Source organism: Leptosomus discolor, chromosome 3, assembly GCF_034619465.1.
Source record: "Leptosomus discolor isolate bLepDis1 chromosome 3, bLepDis1.hap2, whole genome shotgun sequence".
Lineage (NCBI taxonomy): Eukaryota > Metazoa > Chordata > Aves > Leptosomiformes > Leptosomidae > Leptosomus > Leptosomus discolor.
The window spans coordinates 56,107,812-56,127,007 of NC_141393.1; the positions used below are offsets into that span (position 1 = coordinate 56,107,812).

The following is a 19,196-nucleotide window of genomic DNA, read 5'->3' on the forward strand; positions in this document are numbered from 1 at the left end:
ATCCAGAAACATAAGACCCTTCATAGGTGCACTGTTGCATTTAGACTTCTTTGCTAGTAACTTAAAATAGACTGCAGAAAAGCGCCCTTAATGTGCAATAAGCATTCAAACAGAGTTAGTGTGCAATAATGTTGCACTTGTGGGGAAAAATAAAGCAGCACCTAAATTAGCATGCTTTGTCTTATGGTAAAATGAGTTAACCTAAATAGATTTTGGATACGTACATCAGAACCAAATGAATTCTATTAATTCTATTAAATTTACATTTCTGACGTGACTAGAACTTTCAGGGAACAAGGCAAAAGATTTTACATCAAGTCCGAGTCAGAAAAAAAAAGAGAGAATTTAATGCTCACACTTATTTCTGTTTCCATTTGTGTATTCCTTCCTCTCTGCTTAGTCTGTATTGCAGTGAACACTAGTAGTACCTCTTGCAAGTGCGAATGCAAATGTTTCTCACATGGATTTCCAAGTTGTTTTACAAAGGTTTTTCAAAATGCCAAGTTGTTTGCTTTTTTCCCACTTGTGTAGTTTGTGTTTTCTTTACTCTTTCAGAGTGGAAATGTACATCCTTCAATTTGCTTGTAATTACATTTGTTTGAATTGATTTATGAATTATATATTTCAGAGAGTATGATCTGGACTTGTCGTCCAAATATTGTCTTTACATGGTTTTGCTCAAATAAATGATTTTCTGATATCAGTAAATGGTTACTTTTTTTCTTTTTTGAAGATCAAAATACAAAATAAATGTCTGTGTGCCATTTTGGATCAGTTTGACCAATGGGTTGACAAATTACTTCTTTTTTCCCCCCTCTATATTCTTTGATTTGTGACTTCACCAATGTTTTCTCTTGAAGGTACAGCAAATGTAGGTCTGTTGAAGCATTGTGGTTTTTTCAGTGTGCAGTTTGCTGCACTGACAATGTTTAACAGGAAAGTCTCGAAGTGGCTCATTTCTGCCTTCTGCTGGCACAGGAGCTGTAAAGTTGTTCTGTGAGATGGATTCCAGCTGAAAAATAACTTTCTGCTGATTTGTTTTTTTTTCAGCTGAATTTGTTCTGTCGTTTGTTTTCTGCATGTCAGTGTAAAAATGTGTGTTGGCATTATACTGGAAGACAGCGTGAAGACAAAGAAATGGCTAGGGAGGAAGAGGGAGTTGAAAGCAATTTGCTTTTTGTTTGTGTTTTCTGGCAGGTGTGCTGTCTTAAATACACATCAGCTATAGCTTTGCTTACCCTTGGGAATCCTGTGGAAATAATTCAGAGAACCCCTCAAGGTTGAAAATCTGATTTAAATTAATGTTTTAAGTGTACTCTTTAAATAAATACTTCAAAGCAGAACTGGCATAGCTGTGCAAACAATCCTAAAACCAGGGCCAGTAGATAGGAAGGTCAGTTCCTTAAAATATTTTAAAACTTTGTGGATATTTGACATAGGGTGGTATTGAAAGAACTGTTCAAAATGTGGTGGAATTAAACAGCTGCCTTGTACAATGAACAAGGGTTGCAAGAAAAAATTGTGATGTATGACAACTCCGTAATGTGTATTCTTGAAACAAAACTGGGTAGCCTCTCATCATCTTAATGGTTCTTGCACCAGTAAATGCCTAAAGAATAGATTTAAATGCTTAGATATTCTGTTATTGCGCTAATCATTTCATCAAACCACTTTTAAAAACATATGCTGGTTGAATACTTTCAGGAGCAAAATCTGTGTGAAAACAGTCATTAGGACCAAGTAGTTGTGGTGGTGTAAAAATAATCCCTCCCTCATGCTTGTTAAAGATGGTTGCTAGTTAGCAGCTTTAACGCTGGTTATACTGAAATTTGAAAAGATCAACATGGTGATCAGATGCCCAGTCCTGTTGCAGATACAGTGTGTTAGTCTGTAGCTGTGCTTTGTGGGGAAGAGGCTTGAAGGGAGGGTCCTGTGATTGTGCTGTATCTTTCACACCTGGATCCAGTTAAGGCCTCTCATGCATTCATTTCTTGTAGGATTCTATAAGCAGTGTAATGCTTTTCTGTGTTGGGAACCATAAATTGTTGCCGTACCTGTTTCAGATGATCTGTTGGGGTTAAGTGAGCCCCAGTGGCATCCTCAGTTATTGCTGCAGTGGTTTGGTTCCTGCTTTGTGACTGCATCCACAAAACTCAAAGCTTTAGCTGCAGAAGCAACCTGGCTGTTAGATGCAGTCCCTGTGCTTAAGGAGGTCCTCCCCTGTGCCTTGCGAGGGAGCTAGAGGAATGGTGGGCTGGGAATGCTTTTGAATTGTTGGGTTTTGTTTCTGCTTGAAAAATGAGCGTTGCTGTAGCACTTGATGAGAACAATGACTATTATGGAAAGTGGTCCAAACTAAAGCTCCTGTAGATATATTTAAACTGCAAAAATCACTGTTTATAAATAGAGCTTGTTCCAAGTTCTTCATCTGTAACAGCAAATAAATGTTGTAAGTGGTTTTGCTCATCTGTGTGCTTATGTTAGAGATTTCCTTGACAGTGCTGTGTGAGTCAAAAATGTACCTCTTCCAAGTTCTGTGCACTTCTGCACAAGTAGAACTTGTGCCTGAGAAGTTTTGGAGGCAGACAGCAGCTGGACTTCATGTTGAAATCTTAAACTTTCCGTGGAACAGCTAAAACTCATATGAAATGGTAGTAGTTCTAAAGATGAAGGAGGGGTGGGGGCCTTTGGAGGGGGTTAGGATTTTAATTTTGTTTTGTTTTTTTTTAACTAGACCCAGGCATTATTTCAATTTCTCTAAGAAGTTGTAGGTTACCTGAAATGCCTTGTGTTAGATCAGTCCTGTATTTGATCAGCTTCATGTGTGGGTGTAAAAAAGAAACCAATAAAGGCCATATTTTTGGAGGAGATGCCTACATTCTCCCTGCAGTGATACTGCATAGCTATGTTCATTTTTACAAATTTTTATTTGAATTTCAGCTGAAATTTATCTCATGTTGCTGTCTGCTTGTAACCTATTCAAGCCTATTATCATCAAAATCAGTACACTCTGTATTGTGAGTTTATTGAAAATGTCATTTTATGTGGTTATAAAACTGATCACTGAAAAAAAGATCGCTGCATCTTAAAACTTTAAATACAAAAAAAAAGTAAAAATGTGACTCTCTCATTAGCCATTCAGGGATAGATGTCTTTCTGCTGTATGAGATTTTGTTCAGTAAAATGGAACCATTCCTCAAAACAGTTATGGGATGGCTTTATTTATCCAAAAATACTTGACCAAGTATAGGACATATTGGATACCCATGCATAATTCCAACCAAAGGGTAAAACATAATTCCCTAAGGGGAAGCTGAAGCTGTCTGAATTGTATTTTTTATAAAATCTTACTTTTAGAGTGGGGGGCAAATCTCAAATGTCATCTGAATTATGTTTCACAATACTCTCTTGCAGCAGTCAGTAAAAGATTTGCTTTGTTGTGGTGTTGATGTGTTCCAGTGAGAGAATACAGCGCTATGTGCGATGATGGCTGCATGCTTTAGTGCACAGGGAGTTCAGATATTGGAATGGTAGGTGCTTTAATCCACTTAGGTAGAGTGAATTAGATTTACTGCTTCATTATAATTGGTATTAACCAATTAAAACTCTGTCTGAAGATGGCGAAATTATGAGTATATAGGAACACGCTCTGAGCCTGTGATTTATCTTGTGAATCTTTTTGCAGGCTAAGAACATTATAATGTTTAAACTTAATTTCCATTCCATTAAAATGTGGTGCACAAGAAAAAGGAAGGCTTCTACAGTATCTTTTGCAGTCGAGTTGATCGTTAATCTGCACAGTGGGAATCAGGGTTGTTGGGGTTCTGCCCTCCCTTGCACTAGGACTAGCTCTCATCTTCCCTGCATTTAGCTGGTTGAGGGATCTAAACTGAACAAAAGCGATTGTCTCTTCTGCTACCTTCACTTTTTGTCTGATGCGGTTTTCTGCCTGTGATCAGTACAGCGAGCTGGGAGTGCTTGGCCTGCACGCCGGAGGGCCTGGAGTGTGTGGTCCGGACAGTCAGACCTGATAGGTTTCTTTCAGCTGCTGCAGAGTTGCATCCTCAGTCCAGATTATTTTCTTTCCGGCTGAGATTATGCCACTATTTCTTCTTGAAACCACCAGAGGGAGCAATAAGATCTCAGTAGTGTCCTCCCATTTTAGGAGACCTCTCAAGGCAGTGAATATTAAAAAAAAAAAAAGTACTCTAGTGAGGTATGTCCCGAGTATATACAGTTTCTGATAGGAAATTATTGGAGTAACTTTGTTCCTAGATCCTTTCTTGGGTTTGGGCTTTTTTTTTTAAAAAAAAAAACACTTCAAAGAAGTCTTCCCTATGTAGAAGTTTTCATTCAGGAAATCTGCAAAGAAATTATGTATCTGTGTGGATCTGCTGGTCTTTACTTCCATTTCATTTTGACCAGCTAACCTGTATTGATGTGAAAGCAAGCAGATTAATGCTGATGGTTTCTAACATTCAGAAGATGACTCTGGTGAATTAGAGACTGAATTGAAGGTCAGCAAAAACATTATTTGAAGAAGTTCTGGCTGCTGGTTTTTAAATTATCTTTAGTGAATAGCACTTGCTATGACTGCTTCATGTGTTCCTTGTAGCTATATCTCAAATACGTAGCAGATGAATAATAATTGGTTGCTGTTAAGATGGGTACTTCTCGTTCCTGTCTTTTTTTTTCTTCCACTGATATCAATAAGATTTCAATGTCTAATAGCATCAGTGAAATAGGACTGGTCTTAATCACATCAATATATTGTCTAGATGGAATTGTTAAGATACTGTTGGAAAGAAGTGGATATTTCCGAAGATGACAGCAAGAGAATCTGTTCATGAGACACCAGTGATAGCTGTGTTTTTGTGACCTGAAAGAATGTAGTTTGAATATTTGGTTGGTAAGAGAGAACGGGTTGTATTAGATAAGACTACCTGTGCAGATAAGGCTACAGTGGCTTGGAATTTGTCATTTAAAAAACCAGAAATTGTGTGTGTGTGTAGTTAAAAACCAAAAGATGTTTTGCATCTGTCAGAAAACTGAGTATGTAGGATGACTGAAATGTTTTCTTTTTTACTTTGTCTTAAAGAGTTTGTGTGTGTGCTACTTAGGCTTGCCACTATCACCCAATAACACAACACTGGCAGAAAGTTACTGACAAATCTGCATGATTCAGTGCTGGGAATAGCTGAAAGTCCAAAGTATCACAACTTTCAAGCTAGAAGTGAGTTGACTGTTTAGAATTTGGGGAGATTGACATTCTTTCTCCTGGAATTCCCTTGTCAGTGCTTCAAACAGATACTAAAGAAGAGATTCAGTAATTTAGCTGCAAGGTAGGCTAGTCTACAGATTGGAGCACTCCTTATGTATGTAGGAATCCTGTTTTCTGGTCTGGGCTCTTACCACTTAAATAGCTATAAACATGACTTTTCTAACTTGTAAGGAAAGCTGGCATACTGTACTGTCTAGGAAGTAGACATAGAAACCTGTCTAAACATGGTATTTGTACCTGTGTGAGAAGGAGTATGAATCTGGGAAACTTACTGACAGAGAGATCATTTCATTTGTACAATTCTGCCTGCAGAGCTGGATTTTGTTATACGGTCACTTTTCTGAGACTAGGAGAGAAAAGAGGAAGACATAAACCAGTATATTGCCAGTTTTCTGTATTTCCTTTTTCCTTTCTTCTTCACTTCTTTTTACTTTCTATAAAAGCATGGACTGCATCTTCTAAGTATTTCTTCAAAGTATCTACAAAACTTCTTGAAGTGGGATATTGTATTTTTTGAAGGATTACTTTTTCATGGTAGCGTACTTTCTTTTGTGTGAGAACTAACTTATTTTGTAACAGAAGTTGCATCTTGTTTAGTCAGACAATAAAACATTACACAAAAATGCTTTATTCTTTTCTCAAGTTGCTTTGAATACCTAACTTTCTCCTTGCAGTTCTTACTGTATTTGTTAATCCAGTGAACTGTTTTTTTCTGTTTCAGTCAAAAGACAAAATGATGAGAGGATCACGCCGAGGGTGTGTTAGACTCAGGGTGAGTCTTGTTTTATTCAGTACTTAATGACTTACTGTGTATAATATGGCCTAATGGAGAGAACTGCAAGGAGCCTTTTGAGGTTTAGGCTCTACTCCTGACTCTGCAAAATACAGAAACAGTGAAAGTATTTAAAGAAAGAAAACATTAAAGGTCAAGTGACATGCTGGGCGAATTACATTCTGCAATTTTATATATTGTATAAAAACATTATATATTTTATACATTGTATAAAAAAGCATTATATGACAGAGTAAGATGGGTTAGTAGTAGCAAGCTATGAAAAAGTTGCTCTTTGCAGTTCTCATTTCTTTGTGCGTAGAGATGTATATGTATCTACATATATGTTCTGTACCTATAGAAGTCATTGCAAAACTGCTTCCTTCTGTCCTGACTTGCCTCTATTCTCTTACTGTGTCCAGTTTGGACACTCTTTAGGCCTGCCACTTGACTGTGCTTGACCTTAGTGAAACAAAAGGAGGACTGGAAAGGGAAGCAAGAACACAGCAGGCAAAGTTTTTGAAATATCACTGGGTGGGGTACAAATTGGGGAAACAGAGGTAAGAAGATGCAGGCTGGGAAAGCTGAGTGTTACTTTCTTGAGGCACTCTGGCTTGGGACATTTAACCTTGAATGCTGCTGTTGTATCTTGAAATGGCAGTACTGAAGTGAGGGGAGAATGCTGTGATGTCTTTGCACGTGCCCAGTTTCTAACTTGTGGTCATGCACGTACCAAAAATATTTCTTGCACAAGCCCTTTTTTTATACTTCCTCGTAGAATCTCTGGTTCCAGTATGCAGCAGTATTGTGAAGCGCTGATGTAAATAGGGGGAAGGAGTCAGGAGGATAAGGGCTATGAATGGGAGCATTTTGAATCTTGACGTAAGGGAAATATAGGGAAGTGTGATGAGTGTTGCAGCAGAACTTTGCTTCTTCCAGTTACTCCTTTTTAGACTTTCTGTGGGCCTAATAAAGGGGTACCTATAGGCCTTTGAGACTCATACAGAGAATCTCTATTCACTTGGATTCCAGATGACTTTTTTGCCCTTTCCCATGTTTAATGTGTTGATATCTGAATTTAGAATTTCTTTAAGGGTAAGGTAAACTCAAACCACTGTCTGGAACACGACATTCCCAAAGATTCATGAGGGCGTTTTTTGTATTGTGCAGAAAAATTTAGTCTGAAAAACTATGCTTGCTTTAACAGTATGGTGAGCCTATCAATGTGGAGGTTGGCCTCAGCCTGTCAGTTTAGGAAATATTAAAAGTGAACAATCTGTTCAATATTGCATGATCTGTCTCTATATGGATTTAACATAAAACAATCCCTTTCTCTTCCCCCATCTGCCAGTCTCCCACCACAAATTACTCTTTGGAGTTTTCTGAAGACTTGCTGACTCCCCCATCCTGTCTATGAATGTGTGTGGCATTTTTTTATGAGGGAGGAAGGAATCTTTTCTGCTTTTGTAAAGCAGCTTTTCTGGCAGATGACAGTGATACTGGTAGCTGAACAGATGGGCTTCTGCAGTCTGAAGTTCTATCAAAGAGGTTTTCTGTTTAGCGTAGTTGTTGATTTGTAACTGTAGGTGTGAACATAAACAAACATGTAACTGAAACAATTTGGCTAAAATACTTCCTTTTTTTCTTGAATGGATTTTTAAAAGTTGTTCCTCACCTTTTTTGCTCTTGATACATGTTTCATAGGCCTGAAGTTTCATCTTCAAATTCTTTTGTTGACTGTCATAGTGTACTTAGGAAGGTGTATTCATAGAGGAACTGTCCTCTGTACTATGCTTAAGTCCTGCTTAAGTTTTCTGGAATATACACTTAAACTTTCACACTCCAGTTTTTCTTTTACTTGTTCATATGGATTATCTGTGTGACAACAGAAGCATCTTCTATGCTTACGCTTTGACCCTTTGCCTCAGCATTGCAATTGGAGTGTGTGCACTTTATGCAGCTTTATGCTGAGATCACAGCCAGTGGTGTGTTCTTCCTGATCCTTGGTTTCCTCCCACCACTTAGGATGGAGGCAGGACTTGGCTGTCCTAGTCTGACCTTTTTAGCCTTACATTAGTTTTACCTATATTCTCTGGGGGGAATATCTTGGTCATGTTCTTGGTGTCTGACTTGCAGATTTTTGTATAGCTGGTGAGAAGAACAATACTGTACAACTTGCAGTGATCTTCTGATTTATCATGAAGCAGAACATGTACTTAAAGTGCCAGACATTTTTTTATCTATTGATATATTTAAAAAAAAAAAAATCATTCTGGCAAAATGAATCTAGCCCGTCATGTCATGTCACTGGCACACTGCATGAGTACCAGATAGTCTCCTAGTCATCTGGTTGTTGTTATGTCCTGGCACTAAAAGTATTCTGCATTATGCTGGCTTGGGTACACTTTTTAGGTGCCTTTTTTATAGTGATCACAGAGCTATCCTTGAAAAGCCTATATGGAAGATACTCTTCTGGAGAAGTGGTACATTTTTGGTAGTGGAGAGAAGGAAAAACCGTTTGGAGCTATCCTTTTCTGCTAGATAGCCTTTAATTACATATGGTTGGTGCTATTCTTAAATAGGACCTGGTCCTTCCACTCTGTCTTGTGGTGCCTGATAGTCCCAGCCATACATGAGCTGGTACCGTTGGACAGAAACCTAAAATAAGGGCTATGAAGAATGTGTGTGAATAAGACGGATTCAGATCCCTCTGTCCTTAAGTCTGTACCAAAACAATTCTTACGTTTTGTCCAGCCTGATATATACCTGACCCCCTCCTCTGCAGTTGCTGTGTGATACTTGGCTGAATGAAAAGAAGCACTTGTTGGAATTGACTCACAGGCACTCGTACTACTTGCTGTTTACTCTGAGAGTAAGGGCAGAATTTACCCTTTAAATATGTGCACTTTCCAGTGATGTCTATCTGTTTTGTGGGAGGGGGAAGGATAAAACAGATCCTGATGCTGTGTCTTCTGGAGAAGGAGAAGAGAAACAAAGTAAATCCATTGGTGATTTTTGAACTAAATGTTATAGTTTGTTGGAGTTGTCAGAGGCTGGGAATGGTTCTTTTTTCAGTGTCTTCTCCTGGGTGAAACTGTGTTATTTATGAAGTGGGGGGGGGGGGGGGGGGAGGAGGAATGAAGATATGGATAGATTTGTTAATAGCTAAGCACAGATGGCCTTTAACTCTATAATTTATTTGCATTTCCTTCTAATAATTCATGAGGAATTAGAAGACAAAGCTAGCTGCTTTTGATATATCCTGATGACTTACTGTTAATGTTTACTTAGGGACTGAAAATTAGATCATGCAGTATACCAGTGACATGACATGATGGGCCAAATTAATTTTGCTAGATTGATTTTTTTTTTTTTTTTTTTTAAATATACTAGTAGATAAAATCGGATCAAGAGCTTCTTTTTTTAGAGTAGCTATAAATTAGTATTTTTATACATGGAAAGTACTTACAAAATATCCTCCTCAGTCTTCTTTAAAATATAAGTTGGAATGTAGTAGAAAACTGTTTACTATAACGATGCTGTAGTGTAAAGCCACCTCCATTACAAAAATGAGATGCATATTGTTATCCAGAAAATCACAGTTTCACAAATAATTACTGTTTTTTTCTGCAACTAAAAATTATTTTAAAGAACTGACTTGCATCCTATGGCTAAACAGAGAATCTTTCTGCTCTTTACTGTATTCAGTTTGCTTCTAATCTGTCAATGCTTTTTAAATTCCAGTGGTGTAGTGATAGAGTGTATGCTGCTGATGTCACTGCTTGCCTTATCAGGATTTTGTTCTTTGTTTCACAGGGAGCTGTGATTGGTATAGACGATGAGGACGACAGCACCTTCACAATAACTGTTGATCAGAAAACCTTCCATTTTCAGGGTGAGCTGAAAGAAGAGATTGTTTTTTCTTATAATAGATTCCACTTGTATTTGATGGATGATTTTAAATGTTTGGCAACAGAACAGCATGAATGAGCACACCGAGAACATTCTGGATCCAGGGGTGCTGCAGGTTAGGCAGGGATTTACATCTGCAGTGGATACATATGTGCTAGAAAGAGGCTGTAGCTCTGGCAGGATTTGGAGATAAAAAATGTAAAGAATAGATCATTCCAGGGGAGAAAGTAATGGGCTTCTGATTATGGGTTTCGCTTACAAAACGTTTCTGATCTTCCGTTATCAAGATACAATTATGCATTTTTGTATGAAGAGAATCAAGACTGGTCTGAAGGTTGCAATTTGTATCCAAATAGAACTTAATGCTCAATTATGAGGAGACTAGAGGCAACATTTGGCTTAAAGGTGGAGCTTTGCTTCAGGATTTACCAGCTTGCATTCATTTCATCTACATTTCTGTGTCTTGTCTGCCAGTCACCATTTCTCTGCTGTTATCCTTTTATTCACATTTACTAACACCAATGCCATCTGCCACTGCTATGTTTCGTCATTGCATGCTATGGTTCACCGGTAGAAAGGGTAAGGTACTATATCATTGTTATGTACTCCTTAAATTATTTTATCTGCAGCAGTAGGACAAAATACTGTGATAATATTGACTACAGAACTTCTCTTTTCTGAATGCTAAAATCCTAGAGAAGCGTGATGAAAATATTTTTCAACTAACATTTGTTAGTCCTTTTGCTTTTCATCTAAAATGTAGTGACTAAATCATATAATTGCTTTGCATAGAGCTGGAAACTCTATCCAAGGCACATTTGCATGTAAGCAGTCGTATTAATTTATATAAACCGGAATAATTCTATAATCTATAATTGCTGCGCACATTTTTAAATCAGGGATTTGGAAATGGGAGTTATTAATAATGCTGTGTTTGTGAGAAAATTTCTAATTATAAATATGAATTGCACACCATATTGTCACTGGTATCTGTATTCCTTGTGCTACAGTTCTTCCTAAATGCTGCTGCTGTACTCTGGCTTTTCACTGCATTAAGCATCATAAATGTACCTTCATAATGCTGAGCTCACAGTAATACTTAAATCTACTGTTCCCAAGGATAACTGATAAAATGCAAGCTAATTGCTAATGCAGTAATGGGATGCCGTACTGTGGCAATCTTTCAGTACTATGAAGCTAAATACTGCTGAATATTTGAGAACTTGATACAGGTAAATCTAGAAATCTCTCATTGTTAGTTACTAAGATACACCTTTTTAAAATATGTCTTATTTGCACTGATTTCTTATATGCTATATGCTTTTTTGGGTAGTCAGATGTCTTAAAAGAAGACTGACAGTACTTGATACAAGTAAGGTTCTGCTCTAAGTAATACTGATAATTTTTGAACACCAGTTTTGTCAATAACATCTCATGCTTTATAATCTCAATTTGTGTACATTTCATATCAGGTCAGGATTTGTGTAGTGTAGATTAGTGTAGAACTAAGATCTTGTACACTATTTTCTGTATTATGCTTTTTCTGTTAGCATATTATGAAGATAACATCCCTGATATCCAGCAAATTGTAATGATACAAGCACAGTATTCGTATATGTGACTATAAAGTGAAAATGTAAAAAGACAGGTAAGATATTAGTGCTGGGATATTTCAGTATAAACAGCTCTGTGGAACTATGTCTATAGTTCTTATGGTCACTGTAAATGTGTTCTCATCTCATGCAACCCTTATGTCATATATATCTAAAATGTTTGTTCATTATATTACATTAATTCAGTATTACATAGGTTTTAATTTGTGTGAAATGTAGCTCGCTCAGTCATGAATGGTAAATAGGTAATAATGTAAATACTACAAAATGTATTCTGAGATTACATAGGGTATGTAGAACAGATTCTGGGAATCAAAACATACAGTATTCCTAATAATTCTAAGATTTTTTTTTTATACATGATCCAGATAGAGCTTTTGTTCTGCAAGATAGTCACAGCTATAAATACCTTCACCCTTTATAAAAGAAGTCTTCTACAAGAGAAGACTGCTTCAGAAATGGGAACTTTTTAAAAGATACAATCTCTTCCTTACTTCTTACTGCCTGCCTTCATTCTCAAGGACAACCAGGGATCCAAACAACCTGGAGTCTAGTTGGGAAAATGACAGAACTTTGAAAATACCAGGCTTTCAAAGTTAAGGTCCCATCTGCAATGGAATGCTTTCTCTTTCAGGCTCCAGAAGAAAAGTGTTTTCTTGTTCTCAGACTTTAAGTACTGATTGGTGAAGACTTTAATCTTCTTTGGCCTCAGTGAAATTTTGCTGACAGGCACTGAAAGAATTTGAATTTGGGACAAGAAGGAAAAACTTCATACTTTCTTAATGGCAATTGCTCAAAATTGTGCATCTGTGTAACACTCTAGAGATGTAAGTAATGAGATGAAGGGCAAATAAGTCTTTTAAAGATGCCTGATCAACTTCTCACATGGATGTTGTGTATGAGTGTAACTGAATTTCTGAAGCAGTAAAGCTCCAGCATCTCCCACTGCGATTTGCCTGTCACTGGTTCTTGGTAAATTCTGAGTCTTTCCAGTGTGTAGTTAATATTTTACTGCTGCCTGACATTCTCCCTCTATTCTGTGCAGCTGTGCTTCCTAGTGGCCATCACTGTATTGAACATTAGTAAAAGTTAAAAAGTTTTTATTACAAAGAAAATGTAGGCTTTGAATGATTGACTGCGTGCATATCAAATACTTAGTACCTGGGTATAAAGAAAAGAAGTTAACTGAAATAATATGGGCAATAAAAAACCCAGCATCTTTTGGTTTTACTGTCAGCTTAACTTTAGTTCCACCAGAGTGCCCAGCAGATTTTTTTCCCCTTATTTTATTGTTACGTATGACTGTATTGATACCTTTTCACACTGGAGGGGGAAGGGAGGGGTAGAATGTCCACAGAAATTTTAAAATAGATTTAAATGTAATGTATTTCATACTGTATACCCAGTTTCATGGCTTGATTCTCAGGCTTCTGAATTAGGTAGATCTCAAAGCACTCCCTCATGGGTTTGTTCAGATTAGGTGCAAAAATCCATTCAAGTTGCTGCAAGACATTTGGGATAATACTCTTAGTCTAATGTACCTTTCTGTCAGGAAACTCTTTCTTGGTAATATATTTTTTCTTCCTATAATACATGTCCCTGTTCTAAATGTTCCATAACCTTCAAGCACTGCAGAGTTGGTGGTTGGTTTTTTTTGGTTTGGTTTGGTTTTTTTGGTGGGTTGTTGTTTTTTTTTTTTCTTTTAACATCTTCATATCATCACCTAGCTATAAGCTCTTTCCATTTGGAAAGTTGGTTCTTCTGTCTTTCATATCGCTTAGCTGCTCTTTCTGCTCACTAGGATGCTTGTGGCTTAAATTCCAGAGTGGGAACATGATACTCAAGCTAGTCCATCAAGGGTATTGTTGCCTTCTTGATATTTGAATTGCTGTCTAACCTGAAGCAATAATGGCTTTTATTTGGACTGAAATATTTCACTAAACACGCATTGTATGCAGAAACAAGAAATCAGATTTTTAAACTCCTACCTGAAAACCCAGCACTTGTTTTTACAGCCTGCAGCACAGTTCCTTGGAAGGCAAATCAGTCTTGTCTCTGCTGCTTTGTGTAATAAAGGATTAAAGATTGGAAGCTGTCCAGTGCATTGATCTGAGATGATTTTGCTTTAGCTTTTGTCTTTCCTTTCCTATTCCTGTCACAAAAGTATCTGAGAAATGAAGCATGAATGTTGCTGTGCAACTTATTCTCCTATCACATGAAACCTGTCAGCTGGTAGAGGTAGATTTCTCCTTTTTCCACATCCTACCCCAGTTTCTAGCTTGATTTGTGACTGCCTACCATCCCAGCTGAGAAAAGAGGGAGACACGCACAGCAAGAGGTTGCCTTAATGTTATAAAAGCGGGGAATTTTTGTTAATGTGGGACACAACTATCACTAATGATATACTGGGGTCCACAAAGGCCTTAGCTGCTGAGGAGTATCAGAATTTGATATTTTAAGTGTTTGTGTTAAGTACCAAAATTAAATATAATGGCTTTAGAGCTGCATTTCACCACTACTTAGGGAAATAGTCAATATTTATAGTCTTCTGTAAAACCTTAGCATTGTCCACCAAATAGATGACAGGAAGCTGATTGCCTGTGTGGTATAAAGAGGCACTTTAGTCTATCATATTACCCAATTTAAGTAACGATTCATAAATTGCAGTCTTCCCCAAAAGTTTTGAGAGCTTTTTTTAACTTGATATTGAAAAATGCCTAGAAAGAGATTTTGGTGTGAAATCTTGCTCTGTGCTGGTTTCCTCAATGATGATTATAACTGTTACAACTGCATCGTTTCTCCTAAGCTAACATTTTTCAAAATCTTTTGGGATTCTGGTGGTGCTGGAACAGTGAATTCCTCTGTGCTATGCTCAACGGTGCTTTGTATTGCAGGCGAGGATTAGCAGCTGTGTTAAGAGTAAGGCTTCCAGCCTTAACTCTTCATATATTTGCATCAGAGCTGAGCTACCTGTCCTCCTCCCTTTAACTGACCAGATCCAGGCTCCATCTCTTCTCCCAGTTGGCAAAAATGCAAAAATTCCTCTGCAAATCAGAACTAGGTTTAACTTTTACAGTATGATTTTTCTGTCTTCCTCTCTCTCTCATCTACCTCCTTTTTGCTATTAATGTATTGTACTAACATTTTGAGTAGTTGGAACTTGTGACCAGAGCGCAGGGAATGGTGCATGGTTGTGCTTTTACTGTTCCATGCAGTTCCTTCTTGCCCTGGCAGCATCCTGCATTATAATTGCCTATTTTGCAATCATACCATGAGTATGCCATTTTTAATGGGTATCCGCACTCAATTTTTATGGTCATATATAAACACCTCTTCGTTTTCCATTTCTTAAGGCTGAAGTAGCAGATTTCAAAATGTGTGTTAAACTTGAGACTAGCAAAGAAAATAATACCTTGAAACAGTATCTGTGTGATGTGTCTAGTTGTTCTCTTTTTTTCCTTCCTTTGGAAGAAATAGTATATTTATTGCATGTTACTTTTGGCATCAATATGAACCTGTTATCTCAACTGTATATATGATACATGGTAACTACTTTGGAAGGGGAGAAATGGTCATGAGGTCTCACTATAAGGGGGGGGAGGGATACTGAGAAGTTCAGCATTCTTTTCCTTCTGTTTTAATAAGAAATTCCAAGTAGCAATAAACTTGAATTTGACCTGTTTTGAGAACTATATTATTGGCTAAGGACAATTTTTGTTCTTCTATTTTGATTTTTCTTTTTTTTTTTAGTTAAAGCCAAAATATGGTTTCTACCTTAAACTAGTAGTTCCTGAGCTAGTTCGGTGTGATCTGCAATGGCTTTTAAATGCAAACATACCTTGAAAGCCATTTCTGCAGAATATACTATATAAAGTATTATTTAGTGTTACTATTATTAATATTTAAATATGGACATTCTCTATTAAAAACCCAGATACTTGCGGATTGTCCCACGTTCAGAAATGTTTAATTACGAAATTACATGTTGTGTATGAATTCCCAGGGAGGACTAATAGCATCTTGATCCTGTATTTCCTTTGCCACACAAGTTTCCACCTGAACGTATGTTTATGGGCTGATTATAAAGCTTGTGAAAAAAAGCTTTTGAGCTTAGGTAACAGTGAAACAGCAGTTTAGTTGGTTTCTCAAGATCACAGATTAGTCTTACTAATACACTGTACACAGGAGACCATTTGATGGGTTTTTTTTTGGACAAGATTAGACTTTTTTTCTCTGGTGACTGTGCTGGAGTCTTCAGTAGGTACAGGGAGATCAGAGTGGTCAAACACCTCCAGAACAAAAGGAGGGTTGATTTATATGTGTGGGTGGAGATTGGCATCAGGAGGGAGATTAGTAGAAGGGAGCGTGATGATTGTGACAACTCCAAAATGATGATACAAAGGAAATAAGGTACTGAGACTGTGTTCAACCTACTAACAGATGTGGGAGCTGCATATGTTAGAAGGGTTTTTGTAAGCAATGAAACTATAGTGTTTTGGTAGGCTTGTATAAAACCCTGCTTCATCTTGCATGTTTTTCTATGATTTGAAAGGCCTTCAGTGACTTTAAAAAGCCATTTATTTAGCCACAGAACAACCGTTTGATGTGTGACTTTTCCACCTTATTGGGCAGTACTGACAAAATCTCTCTCCATTGAGATTGGTGTCAAAAATCCTATCAATCTCAATATAGTCAGAATTTTACCTCTATCATCTGGTTATTTGTGTGTAAAGATACTACATTAGTTCTGCGCTTGGCTGAGAAAATACAGGAATTTTGCATAAAAATCAGTGGAAGTTTTGTCAGAATGAAGGCTGCATAATTGACTCTATTGACTCTGTGGGTGTAATAGACTTTTTTTACTGAGTTCTGCCTGTAAGTAGGTCACAGTGAATGAAAATTAAATGTGCCGTTCATTTTGTGATGGTATGGTGTATTTATAAGTAATCTAGTGATTTTTTTTTTTAAAGTAATCTTCAGGTTTTTCTTTCATCCTAATGCACATGTAGATGCACACAGGAAAAAAAAAAAAAAAGCACCAGTATGCTAATTCTGAGGTGATATGTTTTGTATATTCTGTCTTCCAAGTACTGCTGTGCATGACCTAGAAATGCTAGTGATGCTAGTGGTAAATGCTGTGTCGTGGAGCAGAGTTGTTAAACTTGTTTACATCTAATCTTTAGATGCTATCAAGCTTAGGCTAGAAAAAGTAATCTGTTTTATGCTGTACTTTAACATTTGGTATACATTATATAAACACATGTAATCTCTTCACAACAAAGTAATTATTATAGGAACTCTAAATTACAAAATTTATTCTCTATTTGCGAAATTAATAAAGACTGAAAGCATTTAATGTAGTTGCATTTCATTTGCCTTCGTATCCTCATAGAACAGAACTTCTAAAAATCCCTGCCATATCTGCCTTGGCAGTTAGGGAAATTCAGAGATAAGGGACTATTTTAGGAGTTGTAAAACATCATTTTCCTGAATTACAGAAATTCCTCAGTAGAGCAATGATTCTTGTCTTTAGTACTTTTTTCGCTCTGTGATTTTCTCCATGGTAAAATAATTGCTTTTCTTTCTTTGTACCTGTTCTAGGAAAAAGTTCAGAATTTTTTTAGTATCGAATGGCTGTTAAAATATCTTACAAATAAGCTCAACCAGACAAATCACAAAAAATGCACATCTTTAAAAATATTATCATACTAAATCTCACTGTAATGCAATTACATACTTTTCAAGTGTGCTTCTCTGAACTAGCCATAAATAGGACTGTGATTGTGTTAAGTACCCCGTGATTGTCTCAGACATGCTGAGATGTCACAATAAATTATACAGGTACCTTTTGAATGATGCGCTATAGACGCAGGGGAGTGAAAGGTTAAGCGTATGGGAACAAATCGTAATCTAGCTCATAAATACTAATTCTGCTAGAAAAATGTAAAAATAGCTTAACCAACATAATCATGGTAACTTTGCAATGTTTCAGCCATTAATGATTCCAGGCTCTTGCATACAGCAGGGAATATGTATCTCTTTGTGGATTTAGTGGGTACCACATGCAAATGTTCACTGTTAAATTGCAGTAAAACTGAGTTAATGATTCTGGCACTTAAAGAAAAGCACAGGGACTGTTAGTGTTCTCTCCACTGCAGACAGCATTGATAGTTTTGTGGATAGTTGATGCCCTAGTACAATTTGAATTTCAGCTGACAAGGTAACTATTGCATTAATCACTCAGACTAAGAATGACAATGAATATTAATGTAGTGTAGTGGGCTCCTCTATTTAATTTCTTTTTCTAATTAGTATGTAAAAAAATGGAATCACTTATAAACAGCTGAACTAAAACCTTTACGTTTTTTAAATGCCAGGTATTTCTCATGTAGATGTCTCAGTGTTTCTTATTTGTCTTTTGTAATACTGTTATTCTAGAGTCAGCCTATGAAAAAGTAACTTGTTTCTCTCTCTCTTGCCCCCTGCCCTTCTTCTCTTTCTAGAAGGTTTGTGTCAGGAGGGACCAGATATCATTCCTCCATTTTTATATAAGCACAGATTCTAGTGAAATTCCTTGGACTAGACAATAATTGCCTTATCCCAAATATGTTGGCAGAAAGAAATTCTGGAGTAGCTTTCCCATAGGAATTAGGGGGGCAGGATTAACTTTAAAATGGAGCCTGATCAAATAATGAAAAAAGTTGGAGTGATTTCAGGGTACTTGAGACATAGGACCAATAAGCAAAGCTTTCTTGTCCCCTATCTGCTGAAGAAAGCCTCCAACATTTGCTGATGCAGAGTGCATATCATGTAGCGTGCATCACAAACTTTTTAGCTGAAAAGATATAAGAGCTTTTTCTTTGGCCAAAGTTGCCCTCTTTACATGAAAACCAGCTTGGACATCTAGCTTTCCCTACAGATGGGTGCATAATGATCTCTGACCATTGTGTGTAGATTTTTCCCATAAATTGTTTCTGAGTGCGTTGGCTAATCTCTTTTTTGAATGTTCCCATTGATTTTTTTTTTCATCAGTGATCTTTTGGCAGCTGTTCAGTTCTAAATTGCTTTTACCATTAGGGAGCTTTTACTTGCACCTAATCTCACAGTGGCCATTTTGATAAGATTTAATATCACTTTTCTCATAGCTTGCTTTACTAAAAACTGCATCCTACTGTTTTCTCCATGGTTTTCTTAAAAGAGTGTATGGAGGAGAGCCAGGAGGATCTGCTGTTGATGATAGATGGTCTGAAAGTTAAACCAGTGTCCTGAACAGGGAGTGCTTGAAAGGTTACAATGCTGTGTTTCCATGCAGTGAGCAGTATTCTCATGGCAGTGTTCCTGGATTTATTGTGGCTGAGACTTTGTCATAGTAGCAGCGTTGATGAGATTCATGTGTTCTACCTCAGGATTGATCATGCTATGCCCTAAGTTTGTAATATCTAGTATGTGAGGAAAAAATACAGCTTTTCTTCTTCTGCTGAACCCTAGTATAAAGAGCTATAAAAGGGCTATTAGAGGAATAGAAGCTTCAAAAGTTTAGTTTATTTATGAGCATGGGGAAGTCAGTTCAGTTTTTGAACTGTACTGGTTGCTTGGTTTCTAGGTCTTCTCTGTTGCT

The 19,196-nt window shown here is 37.0% G+C and overlaps 1 protein-coding gene across 4 annotated transcripts in view; it reads left to right on the top strand.

The window, feature by feature from the left end:
• The window catches only part of OSBPL9 (oxysterol binding protein like 9), a 62,418-nt gene that overhangs the window by 2,769 nt on the left and 40,453 nt on the right, over positions 1-19,196 (top strand). For 3 of the 4 annotated variants that reach the window (XM_086462044.1, XM_086462043.1, XM_086462045.1), the window contains exons 2-3: positions 6,003-6,053; positions 9,870-9,948. In XM_086462044.1, coding sequence (XP_086318170.1) covers positions 6,003-6,053; positions 9,870-9,948 — 130 coding nt within the window. The remainder of the gene's footprint in view (positions 1-6,002; positions 6,054-9,869; positions 9,949-19,196) is intronic. The other variant, XM_086462042.1, reaches the window with a different exon arrangement.